Source organism: Engraulis encrasicolus, chromosome 23, assembly GCF_034702125.1.
Source record: "Engraulis encrasicolus isolate BLACKSEA-1 chromosome 23, IST_EnEncr_1.0, whole genome shotgun sequence".
NCBI lineage: Eukaryota > Metazoa > Chordata > Actinopteri > Clupeiformes > Engraulidae > Engraulis > Engraulis encrasicolus.
In genome coordinates, this window is record NC_085879.1 from 24,361,960 (window position 1) to 24,381,777 (window position 19,818).

Below are 19,818 nucleotides of genomic sequence, written 5' to 3' on the forward strand. Positions count from 1 at the left end.
TCATAAACTTCATACACAACCCAAACTGTAACTCAATGTGTTATACACTTCATGTCCTCTTCCACATTACACATTGTGAATTCTTTATGCAAAAACAACCTCGCACTCTGCTCTCCTCACTGCGATGTTACCAATAGGCCGGCCAAGTGTCCAACCATACCGCCGTGGTGTCCTTTGTCAAACCATATAAATAAAAAAACATATACAGCTCCAGGCCTTTTTATTAGAATAGCATGAAAAAGTTGATTAATTTCCATAATTCCATCAATAATGTTAAACTGTTATGGATGGTAGATTCATTTTCAATGGGGTTTCATTTCTGGTGAGTTAGAATTAAACTGGTGAGTTAGCGCCAAAACGTGGCATGGAAATCTTCGGGTATATTGAAGAGTGAAGTGTGGGACACCAGGTCAACAAACAAGAATATCTGGCAGCAAAGCATCAATGATATCTGGGCTTCCATAACTCCCATGCACAGTTTCTGCCATTGACTTCAATGTTAAAGGCATCATGGCCGTTATGAAGACAGAGAGAGTCCTAACCAAGTATTGAACATTGCATGTTATGTAGAAAGTACCAAATTTCAACTGATTTGATGTGACCCGAATTTTGATGAAGAAAATTGTGATTTTATTACAATATTCTAATGATGCGAATTCCCCAATTCATGGGTTTTTTGAGCTGGAAGAAAATAAACAATTTAATGATTGGAATAGTTAAAAAACTGGGCCATGAATCTATAATCCATGACAGTTTAACATTATTGATGGAATTATGGAAATAAATCAACTTTTTCATGCTATTCTAATAAAGTGGCCTGGAGCTGTACTTTGCAATTCTTTGAGGAGTGCCCTTCTGACGTCCCAGGCAGTCACCTCACTCATGCACCGCTGGCACACTCAACCAGGGAAGCCAACAGATGGGGGACAAAGGGGTCAGTTGTCCCGGGCCCAGGTAGACAAGGGGCCCAGAATTGTGTCCTCATTACATTTTATGTACTAAGTGGGGTGGCCCTTTTATATGCCTTTGTCCTGGGCCCCATGGCCAAGTGCTTTTGAACACGATCTGAAGCACCCCCCCAGCCTGCTGACAAGGGGACACAAACGGGTAGTTTGTCCTACGCCCCGTCTGGGTGCTTTTGACTCCCGGGCCCAGGTCAAAGCTGTCGGCGGCACAGTCCATCCACCCACCCCTCCCAAAAATCTCTAATTCTACACAGGTATGTGTATGTCTTTGCTTGTGTGCCGTGTCTGCAGTTGAAACTGTTCTCCCTCTTTCTTCCTGCCTTTCACCTCCCACTGCTTCTGCATTCAGTACGTATTCTTCTCTTCTCTTCTCTCTTGTGTTTGCAGCTCCGTTTTTGCTATTTTAAACCACCGGTATATCTCGGGAGAAAGGTCAGGGAGAGAGAGAGAGAGAGAGAGAGAGAGAGAGAGAGAGAGAGAGAGAGAGAGAGAGAGGGAGAGAGTCAGAGTCAAAGAGAGAGAGAGATAGGCCTAGAGGGAGAGAGAGAGGGAGCGAGAGCAAGAGAGAGAGCGAGAAGGGTATGAGGTATGAGTAAGGTGTCAGAAGTGTTGAGAGCGTGCATCATTCAGTCGGAAAATAAGTGCGTCTTGAGATGTAGAAATCCGTTGCCAAGAATACCAAACACGAAGCGTGCACAATCCAATTAGGCGATCAGTGAGGGGGGATGGGGGTGTGGTGGAGGAGAGGGGAGACCAATATTTATTGAGACATACCCCACTATGACACTAAAACTCCAACATTAGAAATGAAGGGGAAGAGAAGATAAAATAGGTTTTCAGATTAATAACTACACGCTCTAGCCGTGAAACATCCCCTGAAACCATATTTATGGAACGTTAGTGATTAACTAAGACTTTCTTTGCCTGAGGTCAAATAATACTGTTTATACAAGCACAACACACAACATTAAGTCATTTGTTCCATTTAAGATCTTTTTTTTATTATTTTTTTTAAACATAGAGAAAAATACATGTCATTATAAAAAGTGTGCAGTATTTAGTGTAATCCCGATCAAACTGTTACAGAAAGCACATGCTAGATAAACAATAAAACCACTCTTGTTGACAGAGATCACCACAGCAGTCATTTTGAAAATGAAAAAAAAAAAAAAAGCGAGCAATGATTTTTTTTTCTCAGTGATTTTCAGAACATGTAATGTTGAGTCCATAGCAGACATCATTGAATTATGAAAAATGTCGGGAAAAAAAAAAACATGACAAAGAAATTCAAAAATAAACACAAAGCCACAAGCAAACAACAGAAAAAAAATATCCCAAACAGCCTCTAGACCAGCTGTCAAGGGGCTCTCCATTCCTCTGGCCCCTTAATTGTTTATAGACGTACAAAACCAGGCCCACGCTCTCTCCGCCGCAGGACTGAACTGGCCATCTGGCATAGCGGGCATTTCCCGGTGGGCCCTGCACCCTCATGGGCCCCTATTTTCAGGAATGTAAAAAACAAATTATTATTTTTTTTCTACATTTCTAAAAATAGGGGCCCACGAGGATGCGGGGCCCACCTGTCATTCAGTTCCGCGTCGCTAATTATGAGGGGAACCTTTTAAGCCAAAAATGCCCGGGCCCAATTTGTCCCCCAGTCCAGCCCTGCTCCTCCGCCACAGATCCAGGGACCCCGAGTGGCGTCACTTCAAAGACCCCCGATGCACGCTCATGCATACAGATGACACACGCATGGCTTGTGCCAACACTGGGACAATTCAGCACTTTTACCGCCCATTGCCTTGAATTGCAGTGGTACAAAAGCCTTTCCCCTCCCCGGCACTATACTCCAACTATGAACTGAACTAAACTCTTAGACTCCACGTTCGGGGGAGAAAAAAACTTTTTGCATATTGCTCAATGAAGCGGAGGCCCTACAGGAACAATCCCACAAACGACAAACCAAAGTACAAAGAAAGACATACATCTATATAAAAACTTCTATTCCTCCAGAGATGTCTAAATGACAATCACTATAAAAAAACGAAAAAAGGACTCAAACTGCTGGTGAGGAGTGAGGGAGGGAGGGAGGGATGGAGGGCGAGAGGAAGAGGGAGAAGTGAAGTGAAATGGAAGAATGTGAAAATCTGCCTGTTACAGTAACGGGCCACTGCCATTCCAGTCGTCAGCCCCATGGGAGCGCCACGGGCGAATATTGATCCCATGGTTTGGCAGATCGTTTAGGGATGTTTGGGGTGACTGCTCTCATTTGTGTTCAATGGTGCTTGACGGAATGTGCTTGAGGGAATAGAACTTAAAGTTGGGGGGAATAGAACTTAAGGTTGGGGGTTTCAGGTCCTTTTTTTGGGGGGGTTGGGGGATTGGTGGATGTGGATACGACAGCAGCCCTGCTGGTTATTATTGAGTCTAACTGGTCTGGCCTACAGCAGCCCGACTCTCCTTGGCCACTTTAAAGTACAGTACAGTACAGCAGCTAAGCACTACAGTTCCCAGCTCCCCCTCTAGCCTACCGACCTGGGACACTGATAAGTGTAGAGCGCCAGGGATGAGTCACACAGCTGGAGAGTGTGAAGCTGAGGCCGAGGGGATAAGCAACTAGCACTGGTGTTCAGGGGTAACATGTTATGGATAAGAGTGGAGCCGCACCGATGAGTCAGACAGTGTGTGTGTGTGTGTCTGTGTGTGTGTGTGTGTGTGTGTGTGTGTGTGTGTGTGTGTGTGTGTGTGTGTGTGTGTGTGTGTGTGTGTCTGTGTGTGTGTGCCTGAGGCCAAGGGGATAAGCAGTATCACTGGTGTTCCGGGGTACATGAAGCAACATTATGGATAGGAGTCGAGTCGGACAGGGACGAGTCAGACAGTGTGGGGGTGCCAAGCTGAGGCCAAGGGGATTCAGTATGCACATAATATAGATGTACAATGAACACGTTATGGAGTGCAGAGGAGAGGAGAGGAGAGCAGCATCCTACACAGCACTATACAGTACATCAGTGGTCTCCAAATGGCGGCCCACGGGCGGGCCAGATCCGGCCCAGACATGGCAACCATTTGGCTGGCTCGCCATGAAGCTGGAACAGATGAAAACATATATGTGTGCTATTCTGTGGCCACACGGCCGGGTGATTTATTTGGCCCTCAGCCTGATTTGCAACTAATTAATTTGGCCCTTGAGGGAAAAAACAATCGGAGACCACTGCAGTACATGCTGCAAACTATTGGAATCACGTCTTCACTTCCTTAGACAATCAAAACCTCAGAACAACAACAACAAATACAGTATAGTGTGTTTGGTTTCCTTTGCTAGCACTCAGGAATGTGTGGCTGGAGGCTAACGCAAGGTTAATCGGAAATCAATGAAGGAATACAAATAACAATGACAAAATAAAGTGGCTGTTATCAGATTAGTGAAATTAACCATATCCAAAGAGCCCAGTGACCATTTACCGTTTCTTTATTATTTCCTCCGCGGGCATGTATGTTAAACACAAGATGTTAGTCAATCAAACACACCCAAAAAACTATGAATATATCAAACCGTTAATGATGAATCAAGAATAGAACGTTATGGAGCGGGAAAAAAACAAATGCACTTTGGTCTGAGCACTAAGAAAAGGCAAAAAGAAATTACTGTTCCCTAAAAAGCCTCTCACACATCCCACAACACAAGTACAATTATTATTGCTCTCTTGAGTATAAGGCAGCTCGGAGCTTGCATAGGCTTGGCGTCTAATACTACAGATTAGATTAGAAGGGGAGAGAGGCTGCCATATCAAATATAGTTCCTACCGGCAATATAAAAGAGCACTTCAAATATAATTCTTACTCAGTCACTCACACGCACAAGCAAACACCCACACACTCACTCACTGGATTATAAAATATACTCAGCGATGCATCAAAGACGAAATCTTGATCTGAAGGTATATAAGAAGGCGCTTCTCCTTTCCCCTCGTCTAATACCACAAAATGCCCTAAAGTCCAGTCGCCTATTTCCTTATTGCTTCCACAGAGAGAGAGGAGAGATCTGGCGTTTTTTTTTTTTTGAAGACTGGTTATAGCTGAAGTGAATTCATAAAGAATAAATATAAACATTTTGGAGAAAATAATAACTGGGTAGAAAGCAACTCATTAAAAAAGGAATCGAAAACAGAAACAAAAACACAGATAGGTTGCTTTCTAAGCAGAAGGAATGCTTGCAAAAGCACAAACACCTCCCTTTCATACAATAAAAGAAAAACAAACGAAAAACAAAAATAATCTATCCCAACAGAGCTACGCTGAGAGGAACCATACATTGAGTGGTAAATACATTGTCTCATTCTATCCTGCAAAGGCCCTTATTTAGGCTGTTCACATATACAAAGATAACTATAAAGATGAATACAAATTTCACTTTTAAAACATTGTTATGACGTAGTGAATGGTACCGCTACCAATATGAAGTATAACAATCACCTCAAGAGCGATTTTTTGGAACTATAAAATAATATCAGCCAATCAGAGTTCTTTAGAATGCGTCTAGACGTTGCGTTGTCTGGTTGTTGATGTTCATCCGAAGTTATTGTTGCATATGTGAACAGCTCATTTCTCTCTTCCCTAATCACGGCTCTCTTCTCTTCTCTTCTCTTCTCTTCGGCTTTAGATGCTATCCATGGCCTTGAACTCGCTGAGGGCCTGCACGGGGTTGATGTGCTTCTTGTGTGAGGAGCGGCGGACCTGAGAAGTAGAAAGATAAATATGTTATCAGGTGTACTGGTAAAAGTCGAAGGTATTATTTAAGATAAGACAGATAACTAGAAATGCATTCTCACAGAAAATGCTGGAAGCGGGCTTGCCTTTTGGGGCAGAGATGAAACAAAGTACTATTGAGAAAACAAAGCTAAAAGAAATCTTGGAAAAACTCCATCCACCCAGTCAGAAGTTATGGGCCAAACAATTCAGCCATCTTGGATTCAGCCATCTTGAAAGTGTTGTAGCTCTGCGTTTTGGGGATATACTAAATGACATACATGGTATTTTAAGTTGGCTAAGGAACACTGCATATGATATAATTTTGAAAATCAACATGGCTTCGAGCGGGATTAGAACTCACAACCTCCATATCTGTAATCCAACCCCTTTGCCATTGATATTAAATGACATACAATACATGATATTTGAAGTTGGCTAAGGAACACTGCATATGATATCATTTTGAAAATCAACATGGCTTCGACTGGGGTTCGAACCTCCAACCCCATATCCCTAATTCAGCACATTTGCCATTTCATACTAAATGACATACATGGCATTTTAAGTTGCCAAGGAACACTGCATATGATATCATTTTTGAAAATCAACATGGCTTTGACTGGGATTCGAACCCCCAACCTCCATATCTGTAATCCAGCACATTTGCCATGCATACTAAATGACATACATGGCATTTTAAGTTGGCCAAAGGAACACTGCATATGATATAATTTTGAAATCAACATGGCTTTGACTGGGTTTCGAACCCCCAACCTCAATATCTGTAATTCAGCACTTTTGCCATCCATACTAAATGATATACATGGCATTTTAAGTCGACCAAGGAACGCTGCATATGATATAATTTAGAAAATCAACATGGCTTTGACTGGGATTCGAACCCCCAACCTCCATATCTGTAATCCAGCACATTTGCCATGCATACTAAATGATATACATGGCATTTTAAGTCGGCCAAGGAACGCTGCATATGATATAATTTAGAAAATCAACATGGCTTTGACTGGGATTCGAACCCCCAACCTCCATATCTGTAATCCAACACATTTGCCATGCATACTAAATGACATACATGGCATTTTAAGTTGGCCAAGGAACACTGCATATGATATAATTTTGAAAATCAACATGGCTTTGACTGGGTTTCGAACCCCCAACCTCAATATCTGTAATTCAGCACATTTGCCATCCATACTAAATGATATACATGGCATTTTAAGTCGGCCAGGAACGCTGCATATGATATAATTTAGAAAATCAACATGGCTTCGGATGGGATTCGAACCCTCAACCTCCATATCTCTATTGCAGCGGCATGCATTACCACTAAGCCAAGCAGCTAGCTGTCATACACAGTCCAGCAAGACTATATTAGATTGCATTGAAGAGCTGAACAATAGACTTCTACAATGGCTGCTCGCACCTGCTCGTTAAGAATAGAATCTTGAGACAGTGGCAGTTAAGATGGAATCCTTCATTGGGAGCACCTGTTCTGATACTAACTGACAGTTAGTATTGAGCCTTTAACAGGGGAGAAAATCAGAATGAGTTTTTTGTCTTTACAACATCGTTGTAAAAAAACTAAAAGGAGTTGGCACGTGTCCTTTTCACAGATCGGAGTCATGCTTGTGATCTCTCTAACAGTCTTTGAATGAAGTTTATAGGTTTAAATTTTTCAGGCACAAATGGACCTCCGTGTGGGACATGCGCTGATCTCTTGAAAAAATGCACTTTTTCCAAAGACTGGGATTTCTCCCATAGAGCCAGGTCTGTTTTTTTTTACAAACCTGCCATTTAAAAAGTATTGGGAGTTGGGAGATGAAACTTTCACAATTTGGAGACAGCCATAGAGCTCGCTAACAACGCGTCAACTGAACTTCTAGGTGAAAGTGTTGATGTTTTATGACCGAAAAAGCCTCCTACACTCTAATCTTTAGAGTGGTGGAACTTTGATTCATGGAGGTTCCACCACTGTTTTCAATGGGAACCCAGGCTTTTCACAAAATCGCCAAAAACGGGAAAACGACAAGAGACACGGAGAAGCCTATAACTATACGCGATCTCCAAGCCGAGCCGGTCGTTTTAGTGTTTGAACGGTGTCTCTATCTCGAAAGGTCTAGGAGGAGATCCCTGCACAAGAACGATAATAATAATAAGAAACAGGACTTAGAGATTACTATAAACGGGCCTTGCTCTGCAAGGGCCATGCTCTGCATGGTCCTTGCTCCGCAAGCCCGCTTAATAAATAGGTGGACGAATGGAGAGTCCTGGACCCCGTTTCTCTAAAGCATTGCTGTTAACCACTTGGCAACTTACTTGGTTGCAATTCAATTTCCCATTGGCAACCTTCTAAGTCGCTAACGTAGTTAGCAACGATGCTGCTGAGAAGCACACCCCAAAGTAGAAGTACTTTATAGTTTAAGCATATCATTTTAAACCTATAACTTCATTTTTAGCACGCAAATACAGTGGGACGTGAAAGTGTTCGCTCCAAGAAATAAAAAAAGATAAAAGAACAATAAATCAGTGAGCAGTGTTTCCTGAACTTTGATTACTACTACTACTACCACCACTACTACTACTACTACTAATATCAATAACCATAATCACAACAACAATAATAATCATAGCCATAATCAAAATAATAATACCTTGTAGTAGAGAGAAAGCGGGTCCAAGGCAGCCTCGGACCCTTTCTCTCTTTACTACAAGTTTGCAACTTTGAATACCGATGAGCACCTGACGGTTTTCACATTATTACCCCACAGATGCAACTCATCCATTCTCTCTTTCCCAATAATAATACCTTGTTGGTCTGGTTGTCCTCCTTCTCGCGCTTGACCAGGGGCTTCTTCTCGGGGGCTTTCATCTTCCAGGAGACGGCGGGCATGTTGAGGTTCTGCATGGCCTGGGTCTTCTGGTACTTGGTGGAGGCCACGTAGGAGGCCTTGACGGTGGACACCACGCTGTTCATCAAGTTCTTGGCCGCCTGGATGAGGGACATGGCACTGTCCAGCTGAGGAGGAGAGGCAGAGAGGAGAGACAGATGAGATATATGACATGTATATCTTTTTTACAATATTTTTATGCCTTTATTGACAGGACAGTATGAGATGCTGACAGCAAATGAGTGGGAGAGAGAAATTAGGGAGGATTGGGAACGGCCCCCGTCCGGACTCGAACCAGGGTCCCCTTGGGGCGGGCATGAAAGCCCAAATGTGGGGGGATGACATGTGCATCTTTCTTGGTTATCAATGTCCTACAGTAGTGGTTCTTAACCTGGGGTGCGGGCACCCCCTGGGAGTGCGACAGATTTCAGGGGAATTTTGTTTGTGTTGAGGTTGTGACCAAAATTCTGCTTGCGAACATTATAATTAGGCAAAATCAAAAACATGTTTTGGTCCGCATGTTAAGTCATTAAGGTATTGATGAATGCCTCAAGCAAGAATCATTGTAACACTTCAATCATGTTTTAGTGCTTATAAATGTGTAGAAATTGGGTTGGGGGTGCGTGATTTCTCTTGGGCACAGGTAAGGGGGTGCTTTAAGAAAACAAGGTTAAGAACCACTGGTCTACAGTATGTGCAGGTTTCCAGTTGAGGGAGGGAGGAGAGAGAGGAGATAGATGGGGTTAACATGTGTATCTCCTTTCGGTTAGGGTAATATCTTCCAATTGTATGTTTGGGCTATAAAAGCTCCCTCCCGCACACTTTTATTCATGTTTCTGAAGTGAAGTGGAAGCCCAACTGGGAAACTCCAACTCCCATTGTCATTGTGAAACAGCACTCCACAGCACACAAGTATTAACTGCATACTGCACACAACGAAATTGCATTTATGCCTCACCCGTGTAAGAAGGCAGCCCCCAGAGGGGCTTTGAAGGTCCTTCAAGGTGTAAGCAGTTGTGAATTGCGAATAAAAGAAAACCGCAAAATGATCAGTGTGCAGGAGCTTTTATACGTAGTTCTCTGATCCACGGGTCATCTCCAATCACAAGTTCTATGTTTTGACTATGAAATAACTACTTTGGGAGTACACATTTATAGTCTTTATTCTTGGATGTCTGGATCAGAGATTTAAATGTGAGAGATTGTTTCCTATATAGAACTTAGTAGTACAACTGTATCTTTCTTGTAAGAGAGAGAGAGATACAGAGAGAGAGAGCGAGAGAGATACAGAGAGAGAGAGCGAGAGAGAGAGCGAGAGAGCGAGCGAGAGAGACAGCAAGCGAGAGAGAGAGAGAGCATGAAGAAGCAAGAGCTAGTTCATACCACAGATGAAATTATTCTCAAAAGTTCAAAAGCGGTGAGACTCTTCATGCCTATTAATTCCCGACACTCTACAGATAAGGTCACGACGGCGTTGACAAAAAGGTGATTCATATTCGTGCTGTTTTTCCACAAATAACAAAAAATGAGGGGAAAAAAAATCAAAGACGGAGAGGAACACGCAATCAGTCAGCAGCCACTTCAGTGTTGGCAGGAGGACAGAGGAGAGCGAGAGCGAGAGAGAGAGAGAGAAAGAGAGAGAGAGAGAGAGAGAGAGAGAGAGAGAGAGAGAGAGAGAGAGAGAGAGAGAGAGAGCGATAGATAGAGAGAGAGAGTGAGAGAGAGAGAGAGAGAGAGAGAGAGAGAGAGAGAGAGAGAGAGAGAGAGAGAGAGAGAGAGAGCGAGAGAGAGAGAGAAGAGGAAAAAAATAAGGTCAGTCGTGGGAACCAGAACTCATTTAATCTCCAATTGTTTTATGGCCCTGCAGACCTTATTGACACGGAGAGGGGCATAATGGGCCCTCAGACTCTGGGCCAGTAACAATGAGAAGTCATTATTTTCCCTTTTTCACAAATCAAGATGATGACGACAGAACAGAACCCAAACACACAGGGGTTTGCGTGTGTGTGTGTGTGTGTGTGACGTGTGTGGTGTGTGTGGTGTGTGTGTGTGTGTGTGTGTGTGTGTGTGTGTGCGCGTGTGTGTGTGTGTGCTCACTTGTATGCAGGGCTCCAGAGTGCGACCAATTTGGTCGCATATGCGCCCATTTTTTCCAATGGTGCGCCTAAAAAATATTTTTAGGCGCACCGGTGCGACCAGCCATCATTGGAACAAAATCAATTACCAAACAACCGTTTTAATGGACATACAATTAATAGTCATTCTACAGTAGTGGCCCATCATCACACAATAAAAAACCTGTCGATGCAGTCATTCCTTCAACTCCGCTGAACTACCGGTAGCTTTCTCCCCCTTCCTCGTTCACAGGCAGCCCGACGTTTCAGAATAGAATGTTCGACTTCGCTCAACTATCCGAGTTCACATGTGCCAGTGAGTTTTGTGTTCTCAACCAGGCGAGTTTTGCAACGGAGTTACAATCACGGTAAAAACAGCAAAATGACTTGAGGATATTTTAAACACGAGACGAGTCACAATCACGGGGAAAAACTAAATGGCTTGAGCGGATATTATATTGCCACACAAAAACGCAGACGGGTGCGGATAATTGCCCGTTTCAGCCGCTTGCAGAGCTGGCCAAACAACAGGTGACGCGCTAGTCTGTCGGAACTTCTGTGAGAGTTTTTTGATAGCGACTAGGGCAGGCTACATACTGCCTATCAGTCGGCAAGGCATCGTTCATGCACCTCGAGACAGCAAGAGAGAGAGAGAGAGGGAGAGAGAGAGAGAGTGAGCGAGCAAGCGCACTAGTGCTGTCGTGTCTGTTCGTAGCGCTTGCTAAGATACCACAATCATTATGCAGAGGGAGAGCGCTCAAAAACGGGGAAATAGACAAAACCCAATTCACCTCAGATTCCACTGTAAACATAGGCTAGGCTAATTGTGTCTAATGATTTTAAAAAGCATGACATGTTTAGCAGGGTTTGTTAAAAAAAATCTATCCATCCATCCATCTATAGCATTATCTTATATTGTAACTCTGTGCTTGTGCCGTGTGTGTAGCCTTATTGCAGAAAGGCTGGTATGTTGATCTTACTAGTCAAACACATACTGACTAAAAGGCTACTAATTTAGTCTTTTCTACCAGCCAAACTGCTTGTAGCCAAGATGTGTTAGTTAGGTAACCAACTGTCATGTCTTTTATAAGGAGCACATTTGGAAGACTAGCCTATAGCACATGAAAGGCTCCAGTTTTAAAATATAGCAACAATAATAATTATTATTATTATTGCTATTGTTATTATTTTTAATTATTATTTTTTAAAGCTGAGGTGCGTTTGTGTATGGGGTGGTGAAAACATTTGGGTGCACCTAAATTTTGTGCTGGTGCACCTAAAGAAAATGTTTAGGCGCACCAGTGCAACCAGTGCAAAAAGTTAGTCTGGAGCCCTGCTTGTATGCGTATGTGTGTTTACTAAGACCGGAAGCACAGGCGGCTTTCTAAAAATACTACAGAGGTAAATATCCTTTGGCACAATGTAATTTATGAGTGGCAAAGAGACAGACAGACAGTCAGACTGACAGTCAGAGAGAGAGAGAGAGAGAGAGAGAGAGAGAGAGAGAGAGAGAGAGAGAGAGAGAGAGAGAGAGAGAGAGAGAGAGAGAGAGAGACAGAGACAGAGAGAGCAAGAGACAGAGAGATATGTGGGGGGTGTAATGAAGAAAAACCCATCCCTGTGGACACGCAACCAACATGCTTCTTATTTTGTTTGGTATTGTGTTTTTTAGTGCGAGACGGGGGAAGAAAAAACATAAGGATGGCCAAATGCGAAACAGATTTGCTTTATGTGTAGAGAGAATACATTGGCAGTTAATGAGGGGAGATTTAACGGGCTATTAAAGAGTAGCAGAAACGTAGCAGAAGACTTAAAACGAAAAACATGGCCGCAGATTAGGTTGCTTTGAAATGAGAGGCGAGTGCAGCACATGGGGTGGGAGGAGTCATCGTATTAAGAAGCCGATGGAGCGATAGGACTATGGAAGTGCGGGCGCGGGTCCACTCCCTACACGCACGTGTATGCGTGTTCAAGTGTGTGATAGAGCGAGAGAGTGTGTAAAATAGTGATCATTACCACTGTATAGCAAAATGGCCGTACATAAACGCGAGCATATTATGGAATAATGTGCCACGTGTACCTCTGAGGCTTTGTGAACAAGAGCAGCATGTAGTCAGTTGATAGCTCATTAGACTCGCCTAACAAAAAAACTAATGCATACTAGCACTAGAGTTCTGTAATAAATTACCTTTGCTCATGTATAATGTTCACTTAACGTTGGAACCATTTCAGAGCGAGCGCGTTCTGATCGTTTAACTCTAACTCACTGATTGAAATGAGATTGGCTTCAATAAGGAACGCGTGTCAGCTTACATTTAACTGACTGTGCCGTTGCGACCATCTACTCAATGAAGCTTCATTATGTACTGTGCAGGTAGCAGTGGCGGCTTATTATTGAGCATAAACCGGCGAGTAAAGAGTCTACAGGCAAATGAAAATGCGCGCTATAAACACATGCTGTGCTTTCATATTTGCTCCTGAATGCCAATTAGCCTACGCACATTATCAGTGCACATCTCTAATTAACATAAACTCAGCAATGGTGTTACTGATGCAATATTAGAAGAGTGCCACATCAATCTGGTGCATTTCTATCAAACGTATCTTGCTTCCATTTTCCAATGTAGGATACCCAACAACATGGCAGTTGACATGAGAGGTTGTTGCAGTACACACACTTCAAAAAGAAAAAGAAAGAGGAAAAAGAAAACCTCACGAAACCAATTACATTTAATCAACTCTGGCAGACACCATAAGAAATGCAGTTAAGGCTGCAGCTAAAGCATCCCTGTACAATATCCGCTGTGTGTAGTGTAGCGCAGCTGGCAGGCTTTGTGGCATTGTGATGCGTTTCCTTTTCACGGCGTGGTGTGTGTGTTTCCTACTGGCTACGATAGGATAGCACAGCATAGGATAGGAAGCATGGGTGTGAATAATAATCGATATGTATCGACGCCTTGATCCTACGGCCAATGAACGAATCAAAACGTATCGTATCGTTGGGCATTCTTAAGTACAAAAAATAATCGAATCGCCAGCCCCTGCTCAATGCTCAAGCTGATAATTGAGCAACACGATAGAAGTGGAAATCTAATTGGAAAAAAATCAAATTGAATCATGGCCAGAATAGGTATTGCAACTATGCTGCTCATTGAAACTGTGCGGTCTACTGCCACATTTGATATTTTCATCAGTATTTACTAAATAATGAACTATTTACTAGTATGGCCAAAGTAAAATAAAATTTGCAGCTAAAAATGTCTATTACTGGATACTCAAAATGGCGGACAATGAAGATCATCCCCCTTCTCATGTATGCAATTTTCCCAGTCATAATGAATTTAATGGTGGTGGTTAAGTATTCATGAAAAAAGTAACGTTTCTGAATGGGCAGCATGAATTCTGGAAACAAACGAATAAAAACATTACACAGTGCACAGTTAAGTATCGAAAATAATCTAATCGTATCGTTGTGGAGGCTGTGATGTACATACAGCTCCAGGCCTTTTTATTAGAATACCATGAAAAAGTTGATTTATTTCCATAATTCCATCAATAATGTTAAACTGTCATGGATTGTAGATTCATGGCCCAGTTTTTTAACTATTCCAATCATTATCTTTTTTCTTTTTATATACGGTGGCCTTCCAGCTCAAAAAACCCATGAATTGGGGAATTCGCATTATTAGAATATTGTTATAAAATCACATTTTTCTTCATCAAAATTCGGGTCACATTAAATCAGTTGAAATTTGGTACTTTCTACATAACATGCAATGGTCAATACTTGGTTAGGACATTCTCTGTCTTCATAATGGCCATGATGCATTTAACATTGAAGTCAATGACAAAAACAGTGCATGGGAGTTATGGAAGCCCAGATATCCTTGATGCTTTGCTGTCAGCTGTTCTTGTTTGTTGACCTGGTACCCCACACTTCACTCTTCAATATACCCTGTAGATTTTCATGCCACGTTTTGGCGCTAACTCACCAGTTTAATTCTAAATAACCAGAAATGAAACCCCATTGAAAATGAATGGGGTTTAATTTCTGTTGAGTTAGAATTAAACTGGTGAGTTAACACCAAAACGTGGCATGGAAATCTTCGGGTATATTGAAGAGGGAAGTGTGGGGCACCAGGTCAACAAACAAGAACAGCTGACAGCAAAGCATCAAGGATATCTGGGCTTTCATAACTCCCATGCACTGTTTTTGCCATTGACTTCAATGTTAAACGCATCATGGCCATTATGAAGACAGAGAATGTCCTAACCAAGTATTGACCATTGCATGTTATGTAGAAAGTACCAAATTTCAACTGATTTAATGTGACCCGAATTTTGATGAAGAAAAATGAGATTTTATAACAATATTCTAATAATGCGAATTCCCCAATTCATGGGTTTTTTGAGCTGGAAGGCCAACGTATATAAAAAGAAAAAAAATAATGATTGGAATAGTTAAAAAACTGGGCCATGAATCTACAATCCATGACAGTTCAACATTATTGATGGAATTATGGAAATAAATCAACTTTTTCATGGTATTCTAATAAAAAGGCCTGGAGCTGTACACTCCTAACAGGAAGTGCGTGGCTTCTGCTTACCCCTGAGACGACGAGCTCTCCTCCCAGGTTCTGCACCTCGGCCTTGACCTTGCTGCAGATGTTAAGCTGGTGGCAATAGAGGGCGATGCGCTGGAGATAGGCCAGCAGGTCATTCTTGCAGGTCGAATCCGGACACTGGAGAGAAGAGGAGACAAGAGGAAATAACATGAGAGAGAGGAGAGGAGAATATAGTGATGGAACAGGAGACAATAGAACAGAAGAGAGTAGAGAATGGAAGAGCCGAGGAGACAAACAGGGGGAAGAGAGAAGGAGGAGGAGTGGAGAGGAGAGGAGAGGAGAGGAGAGGAGAGGAGAGGAGAGGAGAACAACAGAAGACAGGAGAGGAGAGGAGAACAACAGAGGAGAGGAGAGGAGAGGAGAGGAGAGGGGAGGAGAGGAGAGGAGAGGGGAGGAGAGGGGAGAAGAGGAGAAGAGGAGAAGAGGAGAAGAGGAAAAGAGGAGAAGAGGAGAGGAGAGCAGAGAAGAAAGGGGAATAATGTCAAGACATGGCTGAACTGACTTACAACCCAGTGAGAAACATTATATTTCCATCAATCTGCTTTTAAGAGACATTTAAATAATGTATGAAAGGCAAACCATGACTCAACACTTTTTGATGCTCCCAACCCCCCTCGAAACCAAAACGAACCTTCCAGCGACTTCTTTGGTTTTTTGGCTTTGAGCTCTGATGCTTTTTGAAGTAGATCAAAGCAGGTGGGGGATTATTTCAGAACTTCGACAAACTTCTATAATTAAAAAGGTGAAACAAAAAAAAAACAAAAAAACTGAAGAACTGCTTAAGATTTTCCCACCACCTGCAACTAATGTTCTAAAGCAGACAAAATGACAAAGAGGTGTAGGGGAGTACAATGCTTTAATCCAACCGGGTAGGGAACCGTTTTTATTCGAGGGCCACTTTAAATTTTATAAAGTCCTCCAAGAGCCATACTATGAACACAAACCAGGATTTTCCCCTGCACTTTAGGCCTATATTGAACGTAGCCACCTTTACAACAGACCCCACCCTTCACTACGTCCCCTGAAAATATTTTTAATTGCATTGCAAATGTACTTTCTAAGGTTTCTTTACAAAACAGGTCATACTTCATGTGAAACGGCATAACATTAAATTATATCGGGAGCGGGATAAAACAGCCTCAAGAGCCGGAGACATAGGATCCCCACCCCTGCTTTAAACTGTCTGCAGTCACACATGAGTGACACTGGATTTGCTGACAGCATGAAGGGCAATTCCAAGTTTTACTCAATGACAACAACTGAGGTACGGTTACTTGAAACGGCATGTTTTCAAATCCCAAATAAATAAATAAATAAATAAAGGCCAACATGAGAGGCCTTTCATACTGCAATGACGCGCCTGTGTGTTGGTTAAGCCAGCAGCCTACATGTCCAGTGAATGGCCTTTTGTTTGAGTAGGTCCTTGAGATTTTGTCCAGCCCTCTCTCAGAGCACTTATGCACACACACACACACACACACGCACACGCACACTTAACCACCAACGTGAAAGAGAACCTGGCAAGAGTGGTATTATTTTCTGTTGTCATTTGAAGCTCTTTCTGTTCCCCAGCTGCACTTTCATTTCATTTTTAGGGAGCTTGTTGAGAACAAGAAAAAAAAAAACATTTGGGTAAAGAAAAAAATAAAGAAACAAATAAAACAAAAACCCTTTTAGCATTCTTAAAAAAAATAAAAAATAAAAAAAAAAGTCTTTACAGTCACTTTTTAAAATGTATGCAGTTTTGGATATTGGTGAAAAATGGCTTTAGGGTTGTAGGAAACCATTCAGAGGGTACATTGTTTTGTTTATATAACAGTCAAGAAACAGCAATGCACAGTAAAAGGCCTCCCTGTTAAAACAGCCCTTCTGCCTTTTCTTAAATGTCACCGTTCGCATCCAAACCAAGCAGAGGACCAAGCCTGTGTCCCTATTAATCTGTCAAACTCTTGTTTTTTATTATTATTATTTCAGCAGGAAACGGGTGAAACACAGCGGCTGGGGGGATCTGGGGAGAGATCATTAAATGACACCCTTGGGGATAGCAAGAGGCATGTGAGGTGGCCGTAATCAAAATCCACTTAAAAATCTCACTTGCTAATTACAACTGACTTGACTGGCAAGCTTTCGGGTAAGGGTCGACCCGGAGCAAAAAAAAGCACACAAAAAAACACACACAAGATAATAAAAATGTCGTAACCCCTTATTTCTCCCACTGTTCGTCAAGAGGGCACAGTGAGAGTGAACAGTAGCGCCATGATCCCTGTCTTTGTTGCAATTTAATTGCTGAGAGCTCTTGTCAACAGCCTGCCCTTTCCTAAGAAAAAAACCCCTCCAAGAAGGCGACTCAAAGATTAATAACAATATCAAAATCTCACACAGTTCTGAGTCATCATCTCTCAGATGTTTCCTCTCAAAATCATCTCTGACTCATACTGCCTTCTCCATCACCCATCTTTGTGCTTCTGTCCACAATCTTCTACTCTCTCTACAGCACTTATTATGTTGTCAACCTCCTTGTCCTGTCCTATTCCGCCCTCAGCACCCCAACTCCCGTCCCTCTTCAGAAGAAGTGATGCAGAGATCAGAAAAACATCTATGGTCGGTGTGTGCGGGGCGCCAGTGTGTGTGTGTGTGTGTGTGTGTGTGTGTGTGTGTGTGTGTGTGTGCGCGTGCGTGCGGGTATATGTGGAGAGTAAGTGTGTGTGAGGGGTTGTTGGAGGGGATAAAAAGGTAACATCGGTCGTCGGTGTCAGTCCTGCGGCTAACGCAGCGGAACATTGTAGACTCTGCGGCAACGGTGTCTTTAGCATGCTTTATTAAGTCGTATAGCAACAGCAGCGGCGGCGACGGTGACTGTGACGGCGACCCGCCTCACCAGATGAGCCCGCCCGACCCGCCTGAGCTCTCCTCTTCTCGCCTCGCCTCCCTTCACCCCCCGATGTACATGACAGAGACAGTGGTAGTAGTGGAACGCCAGAGTCGCGAGTGTGACTTGCTGCTGCTTTTTCTACATTTTTTTGTTTTTTTTGCTTCCGCCACACACGCCTCTGCTCGAGCAAGGAGTAAGGTGCCTCAGTCGTGCCCGCTCGAGCGCCTCCTCCTGACATGCCAAATTCTCTGCGCCTGCCCTTCCCTGCCCTCTCTTCCGAGAGAGCTTCCCTGCATTAGGGATGTGCACGAATATTCAAATGTTCGAATATTCATTATTCTTTCTAATTTAGAATAGTCATGTCGGGAAAAAAAAAATCCACAGACATATAAAATGCAAACCCCAAATAAAAAAAAAATCTGTGATGGCCTCCCTTGCGGTGTTAAGTAACAAATGAAAACTACTGCAGGGTTACATTAAATTAACCTAGTAGCTCTAAATACAATGCTCATCTTTCATTTCCAACACGTAAGGCGAGTGTGTCTGAAAGCGGAGCGAAGGAGTTGCTTCGGATTTGGAAAACAAACTTTTCCGAAGTAAAAGCCACTCCTGTAGCCGTGCGAATCGGGATACTGTCTGTCAACAATGTCAATTGCTAACTAGTTCTAATGCAGCCCAACTAGCGAACAACTGTTCAGTGGGGTTTATTTTGCCGTGCCACGAGAATGGAGGGAGGGGAAGGGAATGAGAAATATTTCTTGTCACGGACGCACAGACGCCCTCTTCCAGTGAATGTGCTGCTGGACGTTCAGAGGTGTACGCTCGACAGCATTTTCTAGTGATTCGATAGCTCCCCCCTGGTGCTGTAGAGGCCACTGTAAATAAGTATTGAACCCTTTATGATGCGTAAATGATAATTTACATGTTTTCAAGGGAAGACGGGAGTCCCTTGGTCAGCAAACGCACATCTTTTTTTTATAATAACATTCGAATAGTGGCCATCAAATTTCGAATAGTGTTTTTGGCAGAAATGCACATCCCTACCCTGCATACCATACTAACATAATAACTAACTCTACTCACCTCTAATCATGGGTACTAACCTCACTACATCTCATAGGTCCTCCACTTTTCTTTCTGCTCTCTATCTGATCTAAATTACTTGTATAGTGCTGTTCCCTGTGCTGACACCTTACTCTGTACTTCCTTGAAATTCCTCCTTGCAAGTCGCTTTAGTCAAAAACGTCTGCTAAATGTAATGTAATGTAAGGTGAGGGTGGTGGTAGTGGTGATGGTGAGGGGGCAGATAAGGTAGTGTGGTGGCGTATAAGTAAGGGAGGGGTTAGAAGGTCAAGCGAACGCACATCATGGTGTGTCAAAAAGGGGGCAAGGCGAGGCGAGGCGAGGCGAGGCAAAGCAAGGCAGCGCGAGGCGAGGCAAGGCAAGGCAAGGCAAGGCAAGGCAAGGCAAGGCAAGGCAAGGCAAGGCAAGGCCAGGCCCAGAACGTCCAATCGCTCGAACCCAAGGAGCCGCCTGGAATACTAAGTGATACAGACAACTCGGGGTCTTGCTCTGGCGTGTGTG

General features: G+C 43.0%; 1 protein-coding gene across 2 annotated transcripts in view; it reads right to left on the reverse strand.

Annotated features, from left to right (window-relative positions):
- Nucleotides 1-4,416: 4,416 nt before the first annotated feature.
- ctnna1 (catenin (cadherin-associated protein), alpha 1) overlaps nt 4,417-19,818 on the reverse strand; it is a 214,479-nt gene continuing 199,077 nt past the window's right edge. For both annotated transcript variants that reach the window (XM_063189431.1, XM_063189432.1), the window contains 3 exons: nt 15,345-15,479; nt 8,542-8,751; nt 4,417-5,699 (listed from right to left, as the gene is read on the reverse strand). In XM_063189431.1, coding sequence (XP_063045501.1) covers nt 5,622-5,699; nt 8,542-8,751; nt 15,345-15,479 — 423 coding nt within the window. In that variant the 3' untranslated portion in view covers nt 4,417-5,621. The remainder of the gene's footprint in view (nt 5,700-8,541; nt 8,752-15,344; nt 15,480-19,818) is intronic.